Below are 20,331 nucleotides of genomic sequence, written 5' to 3'. Positions count from 1 at the left end.
AAGCAAGCTGCCTCTTCTTTCTCATTTTTAAACCCCGTTTCTGTTTTCATCTTCAAAGCCGATCCCGCTCTTGATGCATGGAAAGGTGCAGCAAAGTGGAGCATGGATCCAAATCTCATGAGTGAGGGCAGTATAACCAAAGCAGATTATCTGGAGAAGGGAGGAGAATATTTGAAAGAACACTCAGCGTCAAACACTTATTATCCAACCGCGAAGAGATGAAACTAAACGGTCGGTCTGTCCTTTTGGAATGACGATGGATGAAGCACAAACAGCCTTTGAGTAACAGTCCAACTATGGGTACTGGCTACATGATCTTCTACCAAGCAGAGTATTAGATCATTGCCGTGTTGACACGTGCAACATCAAGGAATTCAAGCATGAAACCAGGACCGTGATAGCAGTCCACATCATCCATGTGTTGGGATAATGGACACTTAGTACAGACAGCCCTGGAGTATTAATATCCTGCGTTTAATTACTCGTCAACAGGATTGGGTACCAGATCGTTAGTACTTAATGGTACTCAATGGACACTTAGTACAGTCAGCCCTGGAGTAAAATCCCAAGTTTAAAAACTTGTCAACAGGATCGAGTACCACATCGTTGGTTTCTTTGACCAGTGCAAAGTCTGGACAGGAGTGAATACGAATGCTGGACCCCGTTATCCGTAAGTCTGGACCATGGACACTGTATGAGATAACACACAGCCCAGTAATAGCCCAAAGCATAAATACTCGTCTACAGGATTGAATACCAGATCATTGTTGTGTTGACAAGTATGACAAACCAACTCTGCCAGTCAATTGTATCCCTAGGAACAGACAGACACTGACTGGAGTCTGTTAGTCACATCAGAAGAAAAGTGAGCAGTTTGCAAGAGACGAAACAAAACTGCGGTACCGACAACGGAACGAGAACCAAAGGAAGATTTGATTTATTTAGCCGATTACTACAAACTTTCCATTCTTGGTAGCATTTGATAAGCAGGAGCTGAGGTAATAAGAAACCCTTGATTGCAGGACCCAGATAGCAGCCTAAGTTTACATCTTTCAGAAGTGCAGATTCAGCCCTGGAGAAAAATCTTGTATGCATACATATACAGAAGTACCAATCTATTCTTCGTGAGTACAAAGTTGTGTCGTATGGAAAAATGTGTGACATGCAAACCAGAGTCGGTCGACCCACGTAGTAACAATTTAGTGTAATCGGAAGTACCAAAGAACAATGTTAAGTAGTAGTGAGCTAAGTAACAAATCTTTGCTGACCTTGAGGCACAAATTTCAGACCCAATGTAATATATTAGCGTTCCATATCATACACAATAGCCAAGAATGTGACTTGGCGTGAAACCTAGCTGTTAGAGAGGAGTAAAAACAGGCTTATAACATGCATCACACATGAGAAAGGGTTTCCTTGGTGACACTGTCACTGATATTGCAATGCCTATGGATCCTAACTCTTTGTTAAAACACTTTATATTGGATAGGAACGCACCTGCGATGAATAAATAATAGTTACGTATTACTTTACTTATTGTAATTTTATGATGGTCACCTATGCATTGGTATTAATAAAACACACACAAGCTGTTGGAACAAACAGTACTGCTTAGTTCAAGATACTTCAACCTTCAGAATAACATCATGCGTATTTAACTTTGAACTCGGACACTTGACAGAAATCATAAAAAAAAGAGGCTAAAGTCAGGCAAATTTGTGCATTTTGTCTTTTATTTCTTTGTCTCTGAAAATCTATCAAAAGTACTCAAGAAAAACATGGACAATTTGAAAGAAAGAAAGAAAAAAACAAGAAAAGCCATGATTTGTTGTCATATTTATGTTATCTGTGTTGGATCAAAAGAAAAAGACACTTCTCTTCATCACCTTGAGTATTAAGGCAGTCCACTTTTCTCAGTCTCAGCAAAAAGCTCTTATACCAAATGGCTTCAATATAAACACACAGGATAAACCAGGATTCTACAGCCAAAGTCTCTGGTTCAATGGTAATCTAGTATTGTCCCCAAACTTTTAGCATGCTACAAAATATTCTCAAGGATTCCCAAGAGTGCTTCCTCAACAAATTCTGACCCTCAAAATGCCTCTTGGAGATTGAGGGGACCCCTGAGGAGACCAATGAGGCTACCGAGGAGCAAAATGAGGAGAGCAACTGTGAACACCATCTGGGAGATCACTGAGAAGACAATAGAATCTTTGTCAAGAAAAAGACCTGGTTGGTAATTGAAAACCAGGTGTCATAGTCTCAGCATAGGGTGACCATTGTCAGCATATTTTATAGCATATTTGGGGACAATACTATGGTCTCTACCAAACATATTTCAGACAAATTGCCATCTTGGATCTCCCATTCCCTCAGCCTGTTTGAGTCATTCTCTCAACTCTCTCAAGAGTAAACTTAAATGTAATGATGAAATAAAAATAAGGTTGTTAGGCAAAATGGTAAAATTAACGATGAATGAAATTACATACAATACAAGGCACACACCTTATCCCTGTAACATTCAATATTTAATATTACCATCTCAATATTACAAATTATGAATCTTAATTCGAGGATTTTATCCTCCAACAAACTCTGGAGATACCCATGTAACAAGTATAGCATAAAATTTGTATTTTGTAATTGGTTCGTTCATAAAAACTGTATGAAGTTGGCACCCATTTTTAACGGCTATATTAAACAGAGAAAAATAAATGATCTTTTTCTAAAATCTCTAAAGTGACAAGGTGTAAACAGAGAGAGCTAATCACCACAGTGTTGTGAGTTGATTAGAGAGTGAATGAATAAGGTACACATTAAACTTGCAGTAATGAAGAATAGCAGTAAAAAAAAGGTTTGTTGCAACGGGACTCTCCAACGCTTCTATAGAGGGCGCTATCATGCCGGTCTTATAAATGCCTCTCAGCTATACTGTCTACAGAGATATCTGAAAATAATGCCATCCTGTGAAAGCGCTTGCTGGATGATACGCTGGGTAATCATTTAGTTCAAGGTATAAATTCTGCAATTTGGCCAAAGTGGAAAAAATTAAAAATTGTTTTGGAAAACAAGGAGCTCAAAACAATCAGGTTGACCTCAAAACCTATTTTTAAAACCTTTTCAAAGATCTCTTTTGCAAAAGAAATTTTACACACTAACTAGTGATCAACTCGCTGCACCGTTAAAATCTTTCAAGCCTCGCTGAACTACATTGGACCGATATGATAGCGCCCTCTGTCGATTCTAGGTGTGGTTGGAGACCTCCGTTCCTTCAACAAACAGTCAACCTATGCATAGTAACCTATGAATAGTAACCTATGCATAGTAACCTATGCACAGAAACCTATGCATGGTAACCTATGCATGGTAACATATGCATAGTAACCTATGCATAGTAACCTATGCATAGTAAACATAAACATCATTGGAAAAACATGAAGGAATCGGATTTTGTTTTCCGGCCTGAAATCGGTGAGACCCCACCGATGCGGTTATAACGTCAGAAAGTCAAAAATAGAACGATATAAGAAATGGCTCTTTTTATTTTCTAGAAGGACACAACCAAAGGATCTCCTCCTTTCACAATGTTTCTCTCATTTATCGATATTTATAGGTGTGACTGTAGATTCGTAATTGAGCACTAGATTCTTAATTTGGTGAGGTAGAAGATTCTGTAACTGATTCTGTTTAATGAAAGAGCCAGCTTCAGTCGCAAGCCGTACAAACCTTTTTCGTCCATTATTCAATACAGAGGTGAAGATTTCAACACATTGAACAAGGTGAAAATATTAACATTGTTAAAATTCTTATTACCAGAGCTATGTGAGTCATTCCTTTAAGTAAGGCGGAGGACGGAGGATGGTGGGGGGCAGGGGAGGGGGGTCCACATGTGAGACAATACTAGTATTGTTTTCATTGTACTACATAATGAATTACCTGTATGTACAGAGACATTGCAGTCTCTCTTATAATTACTTTTAAACCGAGTGAATCCCACCGAAAACAATAACACAGAAACTATCTTGCTTATGCCCTATGCACCAAGTATCCACCAGAACTATTATAAATTGCAAACCCCTACACTCCTCTCCCCCCCCCCACCCCCTCCACCCCCTTATTAAAGGAATGACCCATCTAGAAGTGGTCCATCACCAGTGATAGTTACATGGAATGCTTATACTATAAACTTGATGAACAGAACGACGGTTAAAAATCAAATCGACTCAATTGACCTATGACCTTTTTTAACGATCCATCAGCTCTGTACAATGTTATTTCCATTGATCGACACCAAGACAGAGTGACATATCGTACAACGGCGCATCATGTAATCCACTTATCGAGATTTAACACCGTTCCTTCTCACAGAGTACTGTAGTCTACAATAATTTCAGTTACGTATATGAGGCAATTGTTTATGCTTTTCTCCCCGTGCAGCTCTGGTTTCCTTCTTTTTGTCACCAAAACATTGAAAATTTCAATTAAAATCCATCCCTGAGTTCAAAGGTGACACTACAATGGACACTGAATATTCATGGCAACATCATTCCAATCCACCAATGACATATGCATATTATTACTATACAGTATGTAATACATTTATATTAACATGTGAGTACCAGTTTTAACCTACAAACAAATCTAAAAGAAAAAAGAAAAGTTTTCTGCAAAATAAACAATGCGTGTGGGGGAGGGTATGGGTTTGTTTGTGAGTGTGAGTGTGTGAATTCATCCACTCTTTTACGTTAAACTCATTGTTTCTTAAATACTTCCTTCATTGTTACTTCAGCTTCTTTGTTCTTTCACTCAAACCTGAATTCCAAACAAACTAGTTGTCAAAGCTTAATTTGGTTGTGTGTTGCTGTTTAATACTTCTTCATCAAGTCATTTATATTAGCATGTGAGTACCAGTTTTAACCTACAAACAAATGTAAAAGAAAAAATAGTTTTGCTGCTAAAGTAAAAATGCAAACTCCTATCCCTGGATGCACTAACATACTAATGAATATGTATGACAAGATTTCAGACACTCTCAATTAGGGGTTAATCAATGGTATACCGTGCGTTCATCACAGGATAATGCACAAACTTACCCTATCGCTGGATGCACTCGGCCTGAGGCCTCGCTTTGAAGTTTGAACCCCGTTCCTGCAAAACACGCACGTGAGACCGTTGATTGACCCCTAATTGACTGTCTACACATTATTGTATAGACAGTTTATTCTACAATAACAATGCATATAAATGTACCAAAGCACCAGAGAGTCCAGTTTTGGAATTTCACCCCACATAGGCTACACTTTGCTTTTAAACAAACTACCAATAAAACAAAAAAAATGAATAAGTTAAATGAAAAGGGGGAAGAAAAGAGAAGAAAGAAGGCAAGTAATGTTTTTTTTTCTCTTCTAGAATAAAAAATGAACCAAAAAAAGCTAAAGACTGTACAAGATCTGTTTTCATATCGTTCAAGCCACTGGTACAGTATGTCCCTCTAAGCAATCACCTTCAGACTATTGTTAGCCAGTTTCTGTGTGGCTGTTTATAGCTACCAGTGCTACTGTACATATTCATATAGGAAAAACTTACACTGTAAGCTTTAAAGTGAATACTTTAATACAGGTTATTTAATCTTTCAACTCACTAAACTGGCAGTATAAAATGAAGATATTAAATTAAGAATGGATGTGACCTTAGAACCCTTCATACTTGTGACGACAAACTTGCAGCGTTGGAAGTATTAAAAATAAAAATAAATAAAAAAACAGTTTTTTGGGATCCAAGCCCTGTACAGTTAGTCATTCAAAATTTATTCAAATCTCGCAGAGGCACTGCCCTTTTAGATCGGCTAGCCGATCGGTCTCTCTGTTAGCTACTTAATAACTTTTGCTGGGGGATGATCATGATATTGAAACAACGCCAAACTTGTGTTGATGGTCTCATGCATAGAGCAAAGTTACAGAACAGATTTGATCTCTTTTTTTTTTTTTTTTTAATAATTCTGCTTTAAACAGGATTCAACTTGATTCGTATTGCTCAAAAAATCCTTATGACATTCTAGTTTCCTCGTGAAATTCCGAGGGGTTCTTACCTTCCGACGGTTTCAACTTCTGGGATTCTCTGTGCATTATTTTGAACAGAACTAGACGACTGTCACGTGACAGGTAGAAATGTCCAAGTGATAGATTATATGTCACTTAAATGGAAGACAAACCTGTAACAAAAATATGTAGACCAAAGAAACAATCTATCTCAGTAGGATGTTTTCTCTCCTCGGGGGGTACGATATCATTTGATGAACATTCCGAGATTTTCTTTCGGGCACAATCTTTCTGTTTGTTTCAATATCAATATTTCACCCCCCCCCCTTGTAACCAGATGCTTACTTTATTTTTAGACTGTTTGTTATCATCGGCATGTTGTACAACGCAGTGTAGAAATTACGCAAAAAACCAAGAAAAAAAAATTGCAGGAGAAACAAAGAAATAGAAGAAAAAAACTTTTTTTTTTCATATTAAGAAATATTCATACACAACACATTTTTTGCTCAAACTTGTTTTCATAGAATACTGCTTTGCACCAGATATTCTCATTAGTTTGAAAGCTCTAATAGCGCTCAGAGTTATATGTTTGTGTATAAGCATGGACAGCACACGTATTGTTTCCTTTGTGAGGTGAAATAACTTACTTGTTTATTGTCTTTTAATTAGTATTGTTTTCCAATATTTTAGAGAAGATCTACAAATTTTCTTTTGTTTCCAGTGATTGCACTTGATCAAACTTTTATACTCTCAAAGTTTTCTTTTTTTTTTCTTCAAATTTTTAAATTTCTCAAACAAACTTCTCTTGGCGAGCAGTTCATACTTTGCTTCTTGCTTTTTCATTTTCTATTTTTAAGGTTTTTTCCCCCTCTTTTCAAGATTTACTTAAAGAAGTATAAAACAGCAACAAATTTCAACCATTCTGCACATTTTTGGGGAACATTTTAGGAGCATAATACCCAGCTCAAACATATCCAATTGTATCACCCCTCCGCCCCCTCCCCACCTCCAAACTTTCTTCAAAGACATTGCTATGTTTAGAAACTGAAATAATTCTTCCCTTCGTTACATGTTTTTAAGTTTTTTAAAAAAGATGGCCAGTTTCACCTCTAAGAGGCTTTGCATGATTTCAAACCTTGCACTTTGTTACTCTTTGTAAAGTTGAAAACAAATGCACAGACTCTGGGTATTAACGACACCGCACCACCGGTCTCTGGTTTGGTGCCAGAGTGTTAACTATAGTATGCCGAGTAGGCTATAAATAAGAACCTCAAGAAGACGGTATATTGATACCACACACTCTCTCCGCCGCTTCGGCTTTTTCTATCGGACGACATAGGTTTGAAAGGTTAACACAGTCTAAGATATGCTAAGAAGACTAGACAACTAACAAATCCCTGAATTGCTAAGATGACTATGGAAGAATTTCCCAGCGCTTTTGGCACGCCACAGTGCATGACCTTAATACTGATCATACGCATAAAACAATCGAGAAGCAGACTGCCGTGCCAGCTCCAGTTTCGGATACGTATCTTTGTACAAAACATATTGACATCGTAAGGCCTCGAGTGTATCATGCAGGCAAAACCCTCAGAATGAACGGAAACCCACGGCTCTCACTGAAATTTTTACTCGAGACATGTAGTAACCATGAATTAGTCTCACTCAGATTAACACTGCAACAATGTGCTGCAGGTCATATGACCCTGTACTGTATCTTAGGAAGTTAAACCATTGTGTGACATCAGAAGCATGCCTATCAGGGAATTAATGCAGATTTCTTATCCAGGCAGATGGATTTTGCACAAGGGTTGAAAGGTCACTGTATTTTCCTTTCAAAGTTTAAAACACCTTTTTGAGTTGATCTTGACACTGTTTGACGATTAAACCTCATGGCAGTGAAAGACCATTAGTCAATTCAGCATTGCTACGGGTGGTTAGCATCAAACATATGTAAAAATCTACACAAAAAGCTGCATTAAACTTATTATTACTGTACAGTACAGGAACATACAGTACAGTAGAGTACTGCACAGCACAGTCAACCACATTACTGTTATGTACTGCAATGTACAGTACAGATACAATAAAGTACACTATAGTATATTAGTGTACATTACAGTAACATACAGCACAGTAACATACAGTACATTAGAATACAGCGCAGTACAGTCAAGCAAATTACTGTACACTGTAGAACATTAGTGTATGGAACAGCACAGGAGAATAAATTAAGAGTATATATCACTGTATAGTACAGTAACATACAGTACAGTTAACCACATTACTGTTATGTACTGCAATGTACAGTACAGATACAATTAAGTACACTATAGTATATTAGTGTACAGTACAGATACAATAAAGTACACTATATAGTATATTAGTGTACAGTACAGTAACATACAGTACAGTAACATACAGTACAGTAACATACAGTACAGTAACATACAGTACATTAGAATACAGCATAGTACAGTCAAGCACATTACTGTACACTGTAGAACATTAGTGTATGGAACAGCATAGGAGAATAGTAACATACAGCACAGTTAACCACATTACTGTTATGTACTGCAATGTACAGTACAGATACAATTAAGTACACTATAGTATATTAGTGTACAGTACAGTAACATACAGTACAGTAACATACAGTACATTAGAATACAGCATAGTACAGTCAAGCACATTACTGTACACTGTAGAACATTAGTGTATGGAACAGCACAGGAGAATAAATATAGAGTATATATCACTGCATAGTACAGTAACATACAGTACAGTTAACCACATTACTGTTATGTACTGCAATGTACAGTACAGTACAATACAGAAGAGTTTAGAAATAAAAAAGTCACAACAAAAGCCTCATTACCTTTTCATCTACATCTGATTCTCTCGATAGGAATGCATCTGATGTCACAATGCTTGTTAAACTTAAAAGTAATATAATAATAACCCGTTCATACTTTCTGTACAGTTAAATGGGAATGTGACCCACACATCACAGCACTGATGAATTGTAGTTCGCACGCACTTTAAGTAAGTTTAACTTATTCTCTTCTTGCACTCTGTGTAACAAGGTCATTTCCGAAATAACAATATAGAAAAAATCATTACAATAACAATTTAGCAAAATAGAATACTGGAATGGAAAAAAGGGGGGGAATTGTGATGCTTCTGTAAGAAACACATAACAACCGAAAAGAGAACAACAAAAAAAAAGTTCATTATGGAACACATTCCTAAATCAACTGTAACCAGAAATTTGGAAATTCAAATGCCATGATCGATGAGTCAAGAAAGTACTGACCAATCATGAAAGGTGACAGAGGAAGGGTCGACGTAAAGTAAAACCGCCAAGCAGTTACCAAATTTTGGGCATTACGTGACACACTGCTTGCAGAGAGAAAATATATCTCACAAAAAAAATGAAGAAATGTGAAAGAAGTCAAAACGAGGTTGCTTCATAAAAATATTGACATAAAATGTCCGTTCCTTCGAACGATTAAGTTAACGAGGAAAGTTATTTGCCTCTTAGGCCAAAAGAAAAGAAAATGTTTTCATTGTGGCTTTACCATTTACTCCAAAGTATAAAACACACTCTTTTTTTTTCTTTTCTCTCTCTAATGCCAATCCAATATCGAGCTTTGGCTTCTTTCTCCAGAATATTTAAAGAAAAGAATTTCTTCGAAACAAGACCTTCTCTGCAACTTTCCACTTCCATATGGAATAAATCTCACAGATACACATTCTCTTTTCGCAACTCTTACAACGAGACCTGAGTGAGATTGGCGATTCCACCGCCACTCTGCGACAAACCTGTGAACTTAGTCTCCCAATCTCCTTATTTGGCAGATTATCCATCGTCCCCGTTTGGCAAAACACGGAGACATTTGAGTTGGTGAGGTGTTACGTGTGTGCTAGTGCGGCCTCCCTCCACTCCCGTCCAGGGACTGGGACACCTTACGGGTGCGGCCCGTGGCCGGTTTCTCCTTCACGGTTAGACCGTCTCCTACCATGTTGTGCCAGTTGTCAACTTTGGCTTTGAGGCCGCCGTTGAGAATGTCCCGAATGTGTTGGACTATCAGACCAATTGCGACTACCGTGTAAAAGGATACAAAAATCAGCGGTGGAATCAACAACAAAAAATTGGGATCAAGGAGCAACTTTTTCTGAAATAGTGACTTCTATGTCACAAGTCTGACACAGGAGCAACTTGGTATGTGCACCGACAGCCAGTTTATAATTGCAAATTAAAAATTTGCATGTGTATAGGTAATACCATGCACATTAGGGGAGGGGGCTTGGCCTGACTATCAAGATCTTCCCACAAGAAAGGTCTGCTCAAAACCCTGTCACGTATGAGACCCTATCAGCTACAATTTTTTTTCTCCAAAGTACTTGCCATTTGATGAACGTAACTAAAATTCTATTCACAAAAATGCATAATTCATTCTTTATGAATTATGCCACAGATTAGCCTGTGTTAAGTTAGTAGTGACCAGTGCAATGTCATTCAGTTACTTTCAAACTTATGGTAGCCATATACCTTCTGCTACATTACTGATCTTTAAAAGGTTGAAGAGTCATATACGCCGAAACACAATTAGTACACTGATGTGCATCTGTCTTTATTTAACAATGTCAACAAAATAGTTTTAAAAACATGTTTACAAAATCTTCAAATTTTGTGCACTGTGCAAAGCATTACAAAACCAATGTACAAAGCACCCCAAAGAATCATACATGATTTGTTTGGCAACTTCTCCTGTATTTTCACACTCTGACGCAAAACGGTTCTCTCCTGCAGTTTTTCCTGTTACCACAGCAAACACTATCCTACCCTAATTAGTGTATGTCACAATGAAGCCTAACCACCTCGGAAGGTAGTTAACAAAACAATCTTGTCCAAATTGTGCTTGATTGTAAATCATTATCCACTACATAATCAGCATACTGCATGAGGGGAATAAGTTGGTGCCGACGACATGAAAAAGTGGCTTCAAGACTATTTGTTTTTAGGTAATATTCATTTACACAGTAGGGAAGTTAAGGGTGATGTTCAGCACCTGGGGCATCCTATCTTCACCCATGGCCACAATGAATGAGTAGGCAGTGTTAAAAAATTCAGGCAGACATGGTCCCACATTCTTAATTTCTAACTGGACTCCAGCCCAATCTGGAATCTTGACAGAATTTGTGAATTTAAAAACGGTGGTAGTCTTACCTGTGTTTTCAGCACCTCTTGGAATGATGACGTCAGCGTATTTCTTGGTCGGAAGGCAGAACTCTTCGAAAGCTGGCTTGACATAATTTACATATTGCAACAGGACTGTCTGGAGGTCGCGACCCCTCTCCTTGACATCTCTCAACACTGTATAGTATAAACAGATTAAAGATCAAAAACAAATTATGTATAATGAAGAAATCACTGTCCTGTAATAGTCTGCACTCTTTTGGAAAGCCTAAAGGGCAACAAAAGCAACAAGAAACATTCATCTGTTGAAATAAACATTGCTAAAGCAAAGCTATGTAAAGGCTTGATTTTGATTTTCTCATTTGCAAATTTGTAAACAAGTCAATTGTGATATATTTTACAGGTACCAATCAGGGGCAGTGTTAGCAATGAGTCAATGCTGTATGTCACCATATATTCTGTCCACACTTGAAAATAACTGATTTGGAAGGACTGCGATTTGTAACTAACTTCCTCAAAGCTTGCAATCTTGTAAGAAATCAAGTAATCTGGCACCACAAGAATGATTTTTAAACAATCTTTGCTAGTTTTCTCTCGGATAAACTATGCCTGGTGTTTTGGTCTAGTCCTTCAAACAGGCTAGACGAGTCCACACAATCTTTCATGTACTGTATATTACAAGGTCTCAATAACTGCATTTATTATTAAAACAAACTGATTGTCTACAAGACTACTGAAATGTTTTTGGTTCCTCCATGGAGATAAATTAATCACCTCAGGCCACCAGGCAACACATAAAAACACAGAACGTGGCAAAAATAAACGCACATCTATCTCTCTGGTAAACACAGGTGGAAGGAATGGATAGTAGCTTATTGTATGCCAGATAAAGAAATGAAATTCTAAGGGGAATGGAACTATAGCAGCAAATGCTGTCAAAATTACGCACAGGTCCCTTTATGTTACATTGTTACTATCTTAACATTGGCCACATTAAAATGGCAGGCCAGATGAGAATACTTTTCCTTCGGAGACCGGCCTTCCAAGATGGAGGCAACCATCCTATTTGAAATTTTATGAAGTTTTAGCATTTTTTTAAGTTTTTGAAATTAGAATTTTCCCATTTTTCCCCCTTCTAAATCGACCACGTCATAAATGTGTATATATACATAGAACCAGAGACAAAGAGTAGGAAAACTCAAAAATCTTTGCCTCTTCTGGACAATCTTGTATCCGCATCGGTGTCGACAAAGAGCTTCATATGCCACAAGTCTCGGATGGTCTTGAAGTAGAAAACCAGGATGCCCTCGAAGACTACCACGTCTGTCGGGTAGATGGTTTTGAACTCATCCTTTTTTCTGCAAAGCACAAGAAAAAGTTTTAAAACGTTTAAAATCTCAAGATGATATATATATAGCCAGTTTCATGCTTCACCAACAAGTGACCAAACCAAATTCATTTGATCTATCCCCGATTCCTATATACGATAAGTTAACCTGGAATGTCACATGAAATTATTGGGCAAGAAAAGACGAAGAACAGGATTTTTAGTAGCTTTTCGTGATGCAAATCGTTGAACTCAAAATACAGTAAAACTCACAAAAATGACATGAGCGCCCCCCCCCTTTACTATAAATGATCACCATATTCTCCTGTCTGAATATATCTTTCCAGTAATCCAAAAACCAACTTTTTCTGCAGATCCGCTGCGTACTACCTTTCTAATTGTATCTGTTGGTTCTTCTGCATTTATTTCCCACTATAATACGTATAATACGCCCTCATTACGACGCATGTGAATTCTAATTTCTGACGGTTACAAAGAAGACAAATATATCTTCACTTTTGCTGTAAACCCAAACCACTGCATCCAGGCCTCAAATTTTGAGGCTATTTACTGGCTAAATGCCATCGTCGTTTTTCATAATTTGCCAGTAGGAAAGAGACAAAAAACGGCCCTGACATTTTTCAGACTTTAAGAACATAAACACATGGTAAGTCGGTCACCATCAGCAGTCAAAGAATCGGCATGACTTCCGTACCAATCAAAAGCTCTGAATTACCATTTCATTGTTCAGCTGATTTGATTGAGCTGTTTCCAATCAGACTGTACGGTCACTGATGTGTGTAGAATTTCATGAGAGTGCCCGTGAGAAATTGGTTTAGCCAGTCAATTCGTTTCTTTTGATCACTAGTAACGATTGTGAAATTCTAGGATTTCAATACTGCATACTGTATGTAGTTTCTATTTAACTCTAGATATCGTTGTTTCAACTAAGATAACTTTTTTCTTTCAAAAACATTTTTCATTTTACTAAGGATTTTGTATTGCAGTACAATAGTTGGTTTGTGATCTCAATGTCATAAAATAAATAAATACATATATAAACAATTGCAATGTTTGCACAGCTGCCCCAAGGTACTCAAAAGTCAAGTAACCATCAAAATTGGAATTTGTTTTGAAGAATAATATTTCCCAATAAATGTACATTATTGAGAAACACAATGATTCGTGCAACTCATTTGTCATGACGTGGGCCACTGACTCAGTCACAAAGTTTCTGAAAAAGGTGTAAATGAAGTCACAAATGAACCAGCCATCAAGATGTCATTTTCGCATCTTCTAATCCAGACATTTTTTAAGCACGTTTTTTTGAAAATTAATCATTGGTTTTCAGATGCTTTCGTTAAAATGAACAAATTTGTAAATAACAAGTATTTCCTTATGTCCTTAATGTTTAGAATATTTACAAATTATGGAAAACAGTACTGACTGGCACATTTCAGTTCAATTTTTTTTAGTGGGAATAAATATAAAAAAAATTATAAAAATAATTAAATTAAAAAAAACAAAGTGGGAGTTGCAATCTCATCTTGAGTAATTTGCTCTGAAGGATCAAACTTTCAATTGTTTCAAAATAGGAAAAACTGCTTTCTGAAGAATTTGAAGGTACCTTGCATTTGCGACTTTATCATAGACTGGGATCTGGACAGTTTTTCCTGCGGCTATGTCTCTCAACACGGATGTCATCAACCGTTCATCAAAGGCATCTATAAATTGATAGAAAAATTCATACCTTGATCAATTTTAGCCTCATCTCATCTTAACCATACTGTATGCTTATGGTAGAGCTAAATTGCTTTGACTAACTCCTAGTTTCTATTATTTTGAAAATTATTTATCAGCAGTTCATATCGCTTCTGTTATCAGTTTAAAGGGTTACATTATACTGTATGCCAGAGGGTACAGTTTGACACTTTGACAACCCCATCTCCATACAGTATCTTCTGACTACTGTACCTAAGAGAGCCAGGGGCTACAGATGATGGCCACGTATTAAATATACATTACGTACTAAATATGTTGCAATATGTTGCAATATGTATTAAACATGTTCCCCTCCAGGAAATGGATCACAGTACTTGGAAAGCCTTGGTCTTGTGAAAATTTGACTTGTTAGTTTACTCGTTGACCTGTATAGTTTTTCCTTTCAAAATGTAAACATACCAAATGTCATGTCATCTTAGTGATCCAAGGCTTCATCAAAAACAAATAGTAATTTGCCTACACCAATTTATACAGTATGTTCCTTCTATTTGCTAAATATATTTTGAATGGTTGGTAAAAGTTCAAAGTCTTTGCTGTGATCATGTTCAAACTAGATGGAATTAAATTCAAATCATTTTATCAAAACATTGTAAACAGAGAAAGATCAGTCGGGCTATGAACAAATTCTTCTGTACTGTACCTATGTTTCATATTCTTAATTTTAACAAATTTACACTTATGCATGCATAATCAACTTAACTGCGATAGTCTTTAATATCTGAGAGATTGGCCCTAATTGCATACCTGACACTGTACGGTACTAGGTGGACAAGGAACACACAGTTTATCTTTAGTTACAGTACAGTAGGTATACCATAAAGTAGGCATATCATACCACACAGTAGGCATACCATACAGTAGGTATACCATACTATATGGCAGGCATACCATACCATAGAATAGGCATACCATAAATCAGGCATGCCATACCATACTGTAGGCATACAGTACCATATCATACAGCAGGCATACCAATGATATCATACCATAGTAACCATACAGCAGGCATACCGTACAGTAGGCATACCATACCGTAGGCATACCATACTGTACCCAGGGATGTGCTCAGGAATATTTGGGTTCCGGGCAGATTGTGCGGTAGTGTGATCCACACCCTGGGAGAGGGATCTCATGGGTGGGGTACAGTACCCCCTTCCCACTGGACAGATTTTGCACATGAAGTATGCTTAGGTGGTGCTATTTTTCCTATTCTGTGCCATGTATTTTCCTAAATTTTGGTTATGGTAAAATTTGTCAAATTATCATCAAAAAAGTGCTGAGCGCAAATGTTTAAAATACTGTTTGTGCTGGGCGGCATTCAGAACTGCTGGGCGCAACCACCTGGTGCTGCCCAGCGTGAGCACATCCCTGCGTACCATGCAGTAGGAATACCATACAGTAGGCAAACCATACCATACAGTGTGCATTTTTATTATATTTACACCTATAGGAAACTACAGTGTAAACTACAGTGTAAAGAAGGATACTGAAGTCTGAATCTTGTAAAATTTTAGGTTTCTAGACTTCAAAGCTTAAACTTCATCAATTTCAACAGAATCAGTTGGGACTACACATAAAGCATATTTGAAACAAAAACTGTATGAAAGCTGTCTGTAATAAAAATGTCAATAGTTTGGCAAGACCATGGCATACATAGGGCACGAAAAATCAAAGAAACAAAAACGAGTTGGTTCTGGCATAATGCATAGTAGTAGTACTCTGAAAGAAGGTTTTACAGTAAGTGTTTAGTCAACAAGGTTTCAAAACCCACTGTTCTATTATTTCAATAATAATTACTTGAGTTTTGATATTTTTTTTTATCATCAATCAACACAATGAGCTATAGTCGCAGTTTAGCAGTGAATAACAACCCCACATTTCCCTCCCCTCCAAACCCCCTACCCCCCCAAAAGAAAAATTTTCAACTAGAGCACCAATGGTGCAGAAGCTCATACCTTTTCGAGCTTAAAAATGTATGGCCCACAAAACCAATTTTGGGCCCATGAGGGATACCCCCCCCCCTCCCTGTTAGCAGAACCCTGGCCACACCACTGGCTATAATTCCTATTTTCCCCTTTAAATCCTATTTTACCCACTCTCTCAGACAATACCACTGACCTACCCTATTAAACTTTCTCCCCTCTACCTTAGCAGACAGAACTTCACAAGCACTCCCTACAAGACATAACTTCACAAGCTGCCTACATACCTCAGGCTCAAAGACTTCTAAGAATCGGCAAGTGCTGATTGGCTATAGGGCTCTCATGCTTACAGTTCAACAGTTAATAACAACTCCTTGTCCTGCTTTAATTCCACTAACAGCCTGTGCTTTACCACAAATGTAAACAAACACTGCAGAAACTGGGAGACAAATTAAAGGAGCTTTGGCAAAAAGTGAAGTCTCAGATTTGTTTAAACAATGGGGATTAATTGTAATTAATTAACTTTTGACCAAAAATAATTTAGGCATCACCTCATTCATACACAATCCAACAATCATCAGTTCAACTTTGAATATGATCCATCAAAATCTTGAGGAGATTGAGATATTTGAAAATATTACAAAGAATGACCCCCGATGACCCCCTAAATGACATTTGACCTCAATTTTCCGAACACCCCTCGTAACTCTCATCCCGAGGAACATTGTGACCAAGTTTCATTATAATTGGCCATACACTGTACGAACAGGAGCAATTTGAAAATATAGGGCCGCGGCCCGGGCCACAAAAGACCCCTAGTTGATCTTTGATCTCAAATTCATGAACACCCTGAAGGTAAAACTACCATAGTACTATCGTGACAAACCCTCAACATTGTACCATGGAATCTGTAGGAGAAGAAGCATTTTGCGTATTTCCACAAAATGGCCCATTACGGCCCACAGGTGACCTTTGACCCCAAATTTTGGACCATCTCTGATGGCCCTATACCCAATGGTCCTTGTGTCCAAGTTTCATGATATTCCATCAAACACTGTGCGAGTGGCAGCGGTTTTACCAATTGTTGACGGATAGAGTGATAGACGCTGCACTGTAACAATAGCTCACACCAGCATGCTGGTATGAGCTAAAAATCTGCTCTATACATTTCAAAAGACATTTTTTGGCAGCAGGCTGAAGCATAGAGTGGATCATTCTGGGATGATATGTAGTCTTTGCCAATCATTTCTAATATTCAGTTTGTACTGTAGCTGTGCGAGAACACCAGGATGTTTCTTTCAATTTATTTTTTTTATTTATTTATTACACAAAATTTCTCTAGAGCCTTATCCAATCAGAAATTGCTCTAAGGCGCTTTACAGTAAAATACAAACAAACATGATATACAAATATATAAATCTTCAAATCGATAATGTAAGGTATAAAAAGGGTAGAAAATTTGTTATATACAATCTGACAAATTGTATAAAAAAATAAATTTAAAAAAAATAATTAAAAAAAAAAAAAATGCAAATGGGAAATTCCTAAAATTTAAAATATTTATATGTCAAAAATTTTTAATTTTTAAAGCGCTATAAATGCAAAATGGAAAATGCATTGTAATAATGTGACAATATAAAATTATTATTATTATTGTTATTTTTAATTCACCCTGTTCACTCACCTGGATGGTCAAAGTTAATGGTACCCTTTGCTTGTTCTTGCTGCGATAGGTCACGATAGAAACTATCCTGACTGATGATGCAAATCTTCCTCTGTTCCGTCTGACCGACCGCCTCCACAATTTTCTCGCAGACGGTTGACTGTTGAGATGAAAACGTGGAGGTAAAAATTGAGTGTGAATTATTAACTTAACTAGATGTACAGTCAAACATGAAGGGGCTTTTGCAGTTTTCCATGGTATTAATATCGGAGGTAGCCCCTAAAAGTTGCAGTTAGTATTGTTCCGAAACTTTGCACCAATTGGGCAATAATTGTTGTTGTTTATTTTTTCCATCTTCTACTAGTCAAGGTTACAAAATCCCCCTTTGTAAAATATTTTTATTGACAGTAATCGGCCCACTTCAATTCTCAAGACTTACCATACTCTAATCAATGTTGAAGTTGTCTCTAGTATAAATGGATTTAACAAATTTTCTGGTTTACATGCTGGACACCAGGTTTAAGATCTGATCCTAACTTCCTACTTCAGAATTTCAGAGCCTTTGAAAATGCTGCACAAAGTTTTGAAAACTAACATCATACCCTGCATATTCAGGGACTAGATTGAAGCAAATGATTGCCAACGAAGTCCGCTTCAATACGAATCAACAAAAGCAAACATAGTGTAAAGCCACTTCTTTGACCAAATAGTAAAGCTTGATTGGCTGATATTTTTTGGTATACTGGTCAAATTTTGAAAATAAGACAGGTAACTGGAAATTTCTGCTTGATTTCTTGTATTAGCATAACAAGCAGCTTCTTAGACACTGGAAGTTGTTTTACTTTTGCTGTGGAGAACCTATGTCCTACTGTACATTAGTCTACTGTAGGCTAGTAACAGTTTTGAAAGTTTGCCTTAGGTTAGAATAACTGTCAGAATAACCCCACCACTGTTGGCAGTCACAGTGAATAAAATCATATTAATATTATGTTATAAAGAAAATGCCCCCTAAAATGTCCAAGTCCACCCAGCCACCGTCCTGAGGTGGACACACAGTTCCATTGGGTGATCAAAACCAATGTTGATAATGTCATGTTGACAGCGCTCATAGAGATATTATTAGAAGAAAATGCTTTTAAAAGACCAATGAGCCTCCATCCTGGAATAGAGTCATGATGGTGACGGAGAATATTTTTGTTAATTTAATTTTAACTGCACGTAAAGGGATTATTTCATATTAAAAAATTGGGGCAATTGCAGAATATCCAGCAACTCATACACAGGGCTTTTGAGATGACAATACATTGGTGGCTACATCATGTGCAGGGACTTACGGTCATCATCTGTGAGAGTCAGTAGTTGCAGGATATTCTGCAAATGCATTTAAGCAGAAAAGTTTATGAGCCTACACCCTGGTGTGGAACCACAGTACTCTGACTGAGTCGTAATAATAATACTAGCATTGTTTAATGATTATGACTGCACCTCCTGGGTCCTTGTCAAACAATTGCTCAAGGAGGAGCTGTTTGCTATTCTGTATTCATGTAACTCACTTAGTGCAGTATAGTGTAGCCTAAGTTAGACCTAGGCTAGACTACCTTAAACAAGATAACCTAAGCCTAACTTAAGTTAGGCCTAATTTAATTTTAAGCCTATATCATTGATTGGCTACACTACAGTACAGTATATAATTATCATTACACAATTGCTTTGGTCACGTTGTGCTCTTTGTTACTGAAATAATTTTTAATGGTACAGTATGATATGGAGAAAGAATTATTGATAGAAATCATATGCACGTGAACACAACTTATAAAAGCATACTGAATATACTCAGTCTAAAGCTGTCAGTCGTTGTAGCCCAACTGTATAGACTAGTGTAGGCCTAGGCTACGTTCTGACATCATGAAGCATCAATAACAAAGGAACTTGAAACAGGACTTACTTTCCCAGAAGCCGTGCCACCAGCCACACCGATTAGAAATGGACGTTTATTTTCTGTATGACCATTCACGAGACTTTGAGCATTATCCCCTGCCATTCCGTGAGACCGACAAAGGATGAAGATTTAGAAGACACTTTTTTGGGGCATAACTTGCAACTGACTTTTGCAACAACCTACGTATGATGCAGTCATATACCTTATGTACATCGGATACGTAGCGCGCCGAACCACATGCACAATGTTGACACATATAATGTATTAACCTTCCACTATAAGAGAACATATATCACTACATGATGGCTTCATATGTTCTTCATTGTCATGTTTTCAGTAGAAAATATATAGTACAGCCTAATCCACAAATTAAAATCATTTCATTACACACATTTTTTCCAATATATACTACTCATTGCACAACAGATCCTAGAGGTAAATTTACTTAGCCTTGATC

At 37.2% G+C, this 20,331-nt stretch overlaps 2 protein-coding genes across 5 annotated transcripts in view; one reads left to right on the top strand and one right to left on the bottom strand.

Annotated features, from left to right (window-relative positions):
- Positions 1-9,481, top strand: part of LOC139963677 (actin-related protein 5-like) — a 22,739-nt gene extending 13,258 nt beyond the window's left edge. For all 4 annotated transcript variants that reach the window (XM_071964709.1, XM_071964711.1, XM_071964710.1 and 1 more), the window contains exon 13: positions 59-9,481. In XM_071964709.1, coding sequence (XP_071820810.1) covers positions 59-222 — 164 coding nt within the window. In that variant the 3' untranslated portion in view covers positions 223-9,481. The remainder of the gene's footprint in view (positions 1-58) is intronic.
- On the bottom strand, positions 1,716-20,331 carry LOC139963683 (uridine-cytidine kinase 2-like). Its single transcript, XM_071964729.1, has 6 exons — positions 19,881-20,331; positions 17,957-18,095; positions 14,196-14,292; positions 12,454-12,599; positions 11,272-11,418; positions 1,716-10,143 (listed from the first exon to the last, which is right to left on the bottom strand). The coding sequence occupies exons 1-6, from the start codon at positions 19,974-19,976 to the stop codon at positions 9,965-9,967; spliced, it is 804 nt and encodes a 267-aa protein (XP_071820830.1). The 5' UTR covers positions 19,977-20,331; the 3' UTR covers positions 1,716-9,964.

Source organism: Apostichopus japonicus, chromosome 22 (genome assembly GCF_037975245.1).
Source record: "Apostichopus japonicus isolate 1M-3 chromosome 22, ASM3797524v1, whole genome shotgun sequence".
Lineage (NCBI taxonomy): Eukaryota > Metazoa > Echinodermata > Holothuroidea > Aspidochirotida > Stichopodidae > Apostichopus > Apostichopus japonicus.
Note: the sequence above shows the minus strand (reverse complement) of the source record. Positions and strands in the feature narration are given on the sequence as shown.

Bases quoted from the DNA above. Each gene is read 5' to 3' on its own strand.
- LOC139963683 (XM_071964729.1), bottom strand. From the start codon at position 19,976: ATGGCAGGGGATAATGCTCAAAGTCTCGTGAATGGTCATACAGAAAAT. The intron at 18,096-19,880 runs GTAAGTCCTGTT...TCATCTCAACAG, and splicing joins GTGGCACGGCTTCTGGGAAA to TCAACCGTCTGCGAGAAAAT. The intron at 10,144-11,271 runs GTAAGACTACCA...TTTACACGGTAG, and splicing joins AAGAGGTGCTGAAAACACAG to TCGCAATTGGTCTGATAGTC.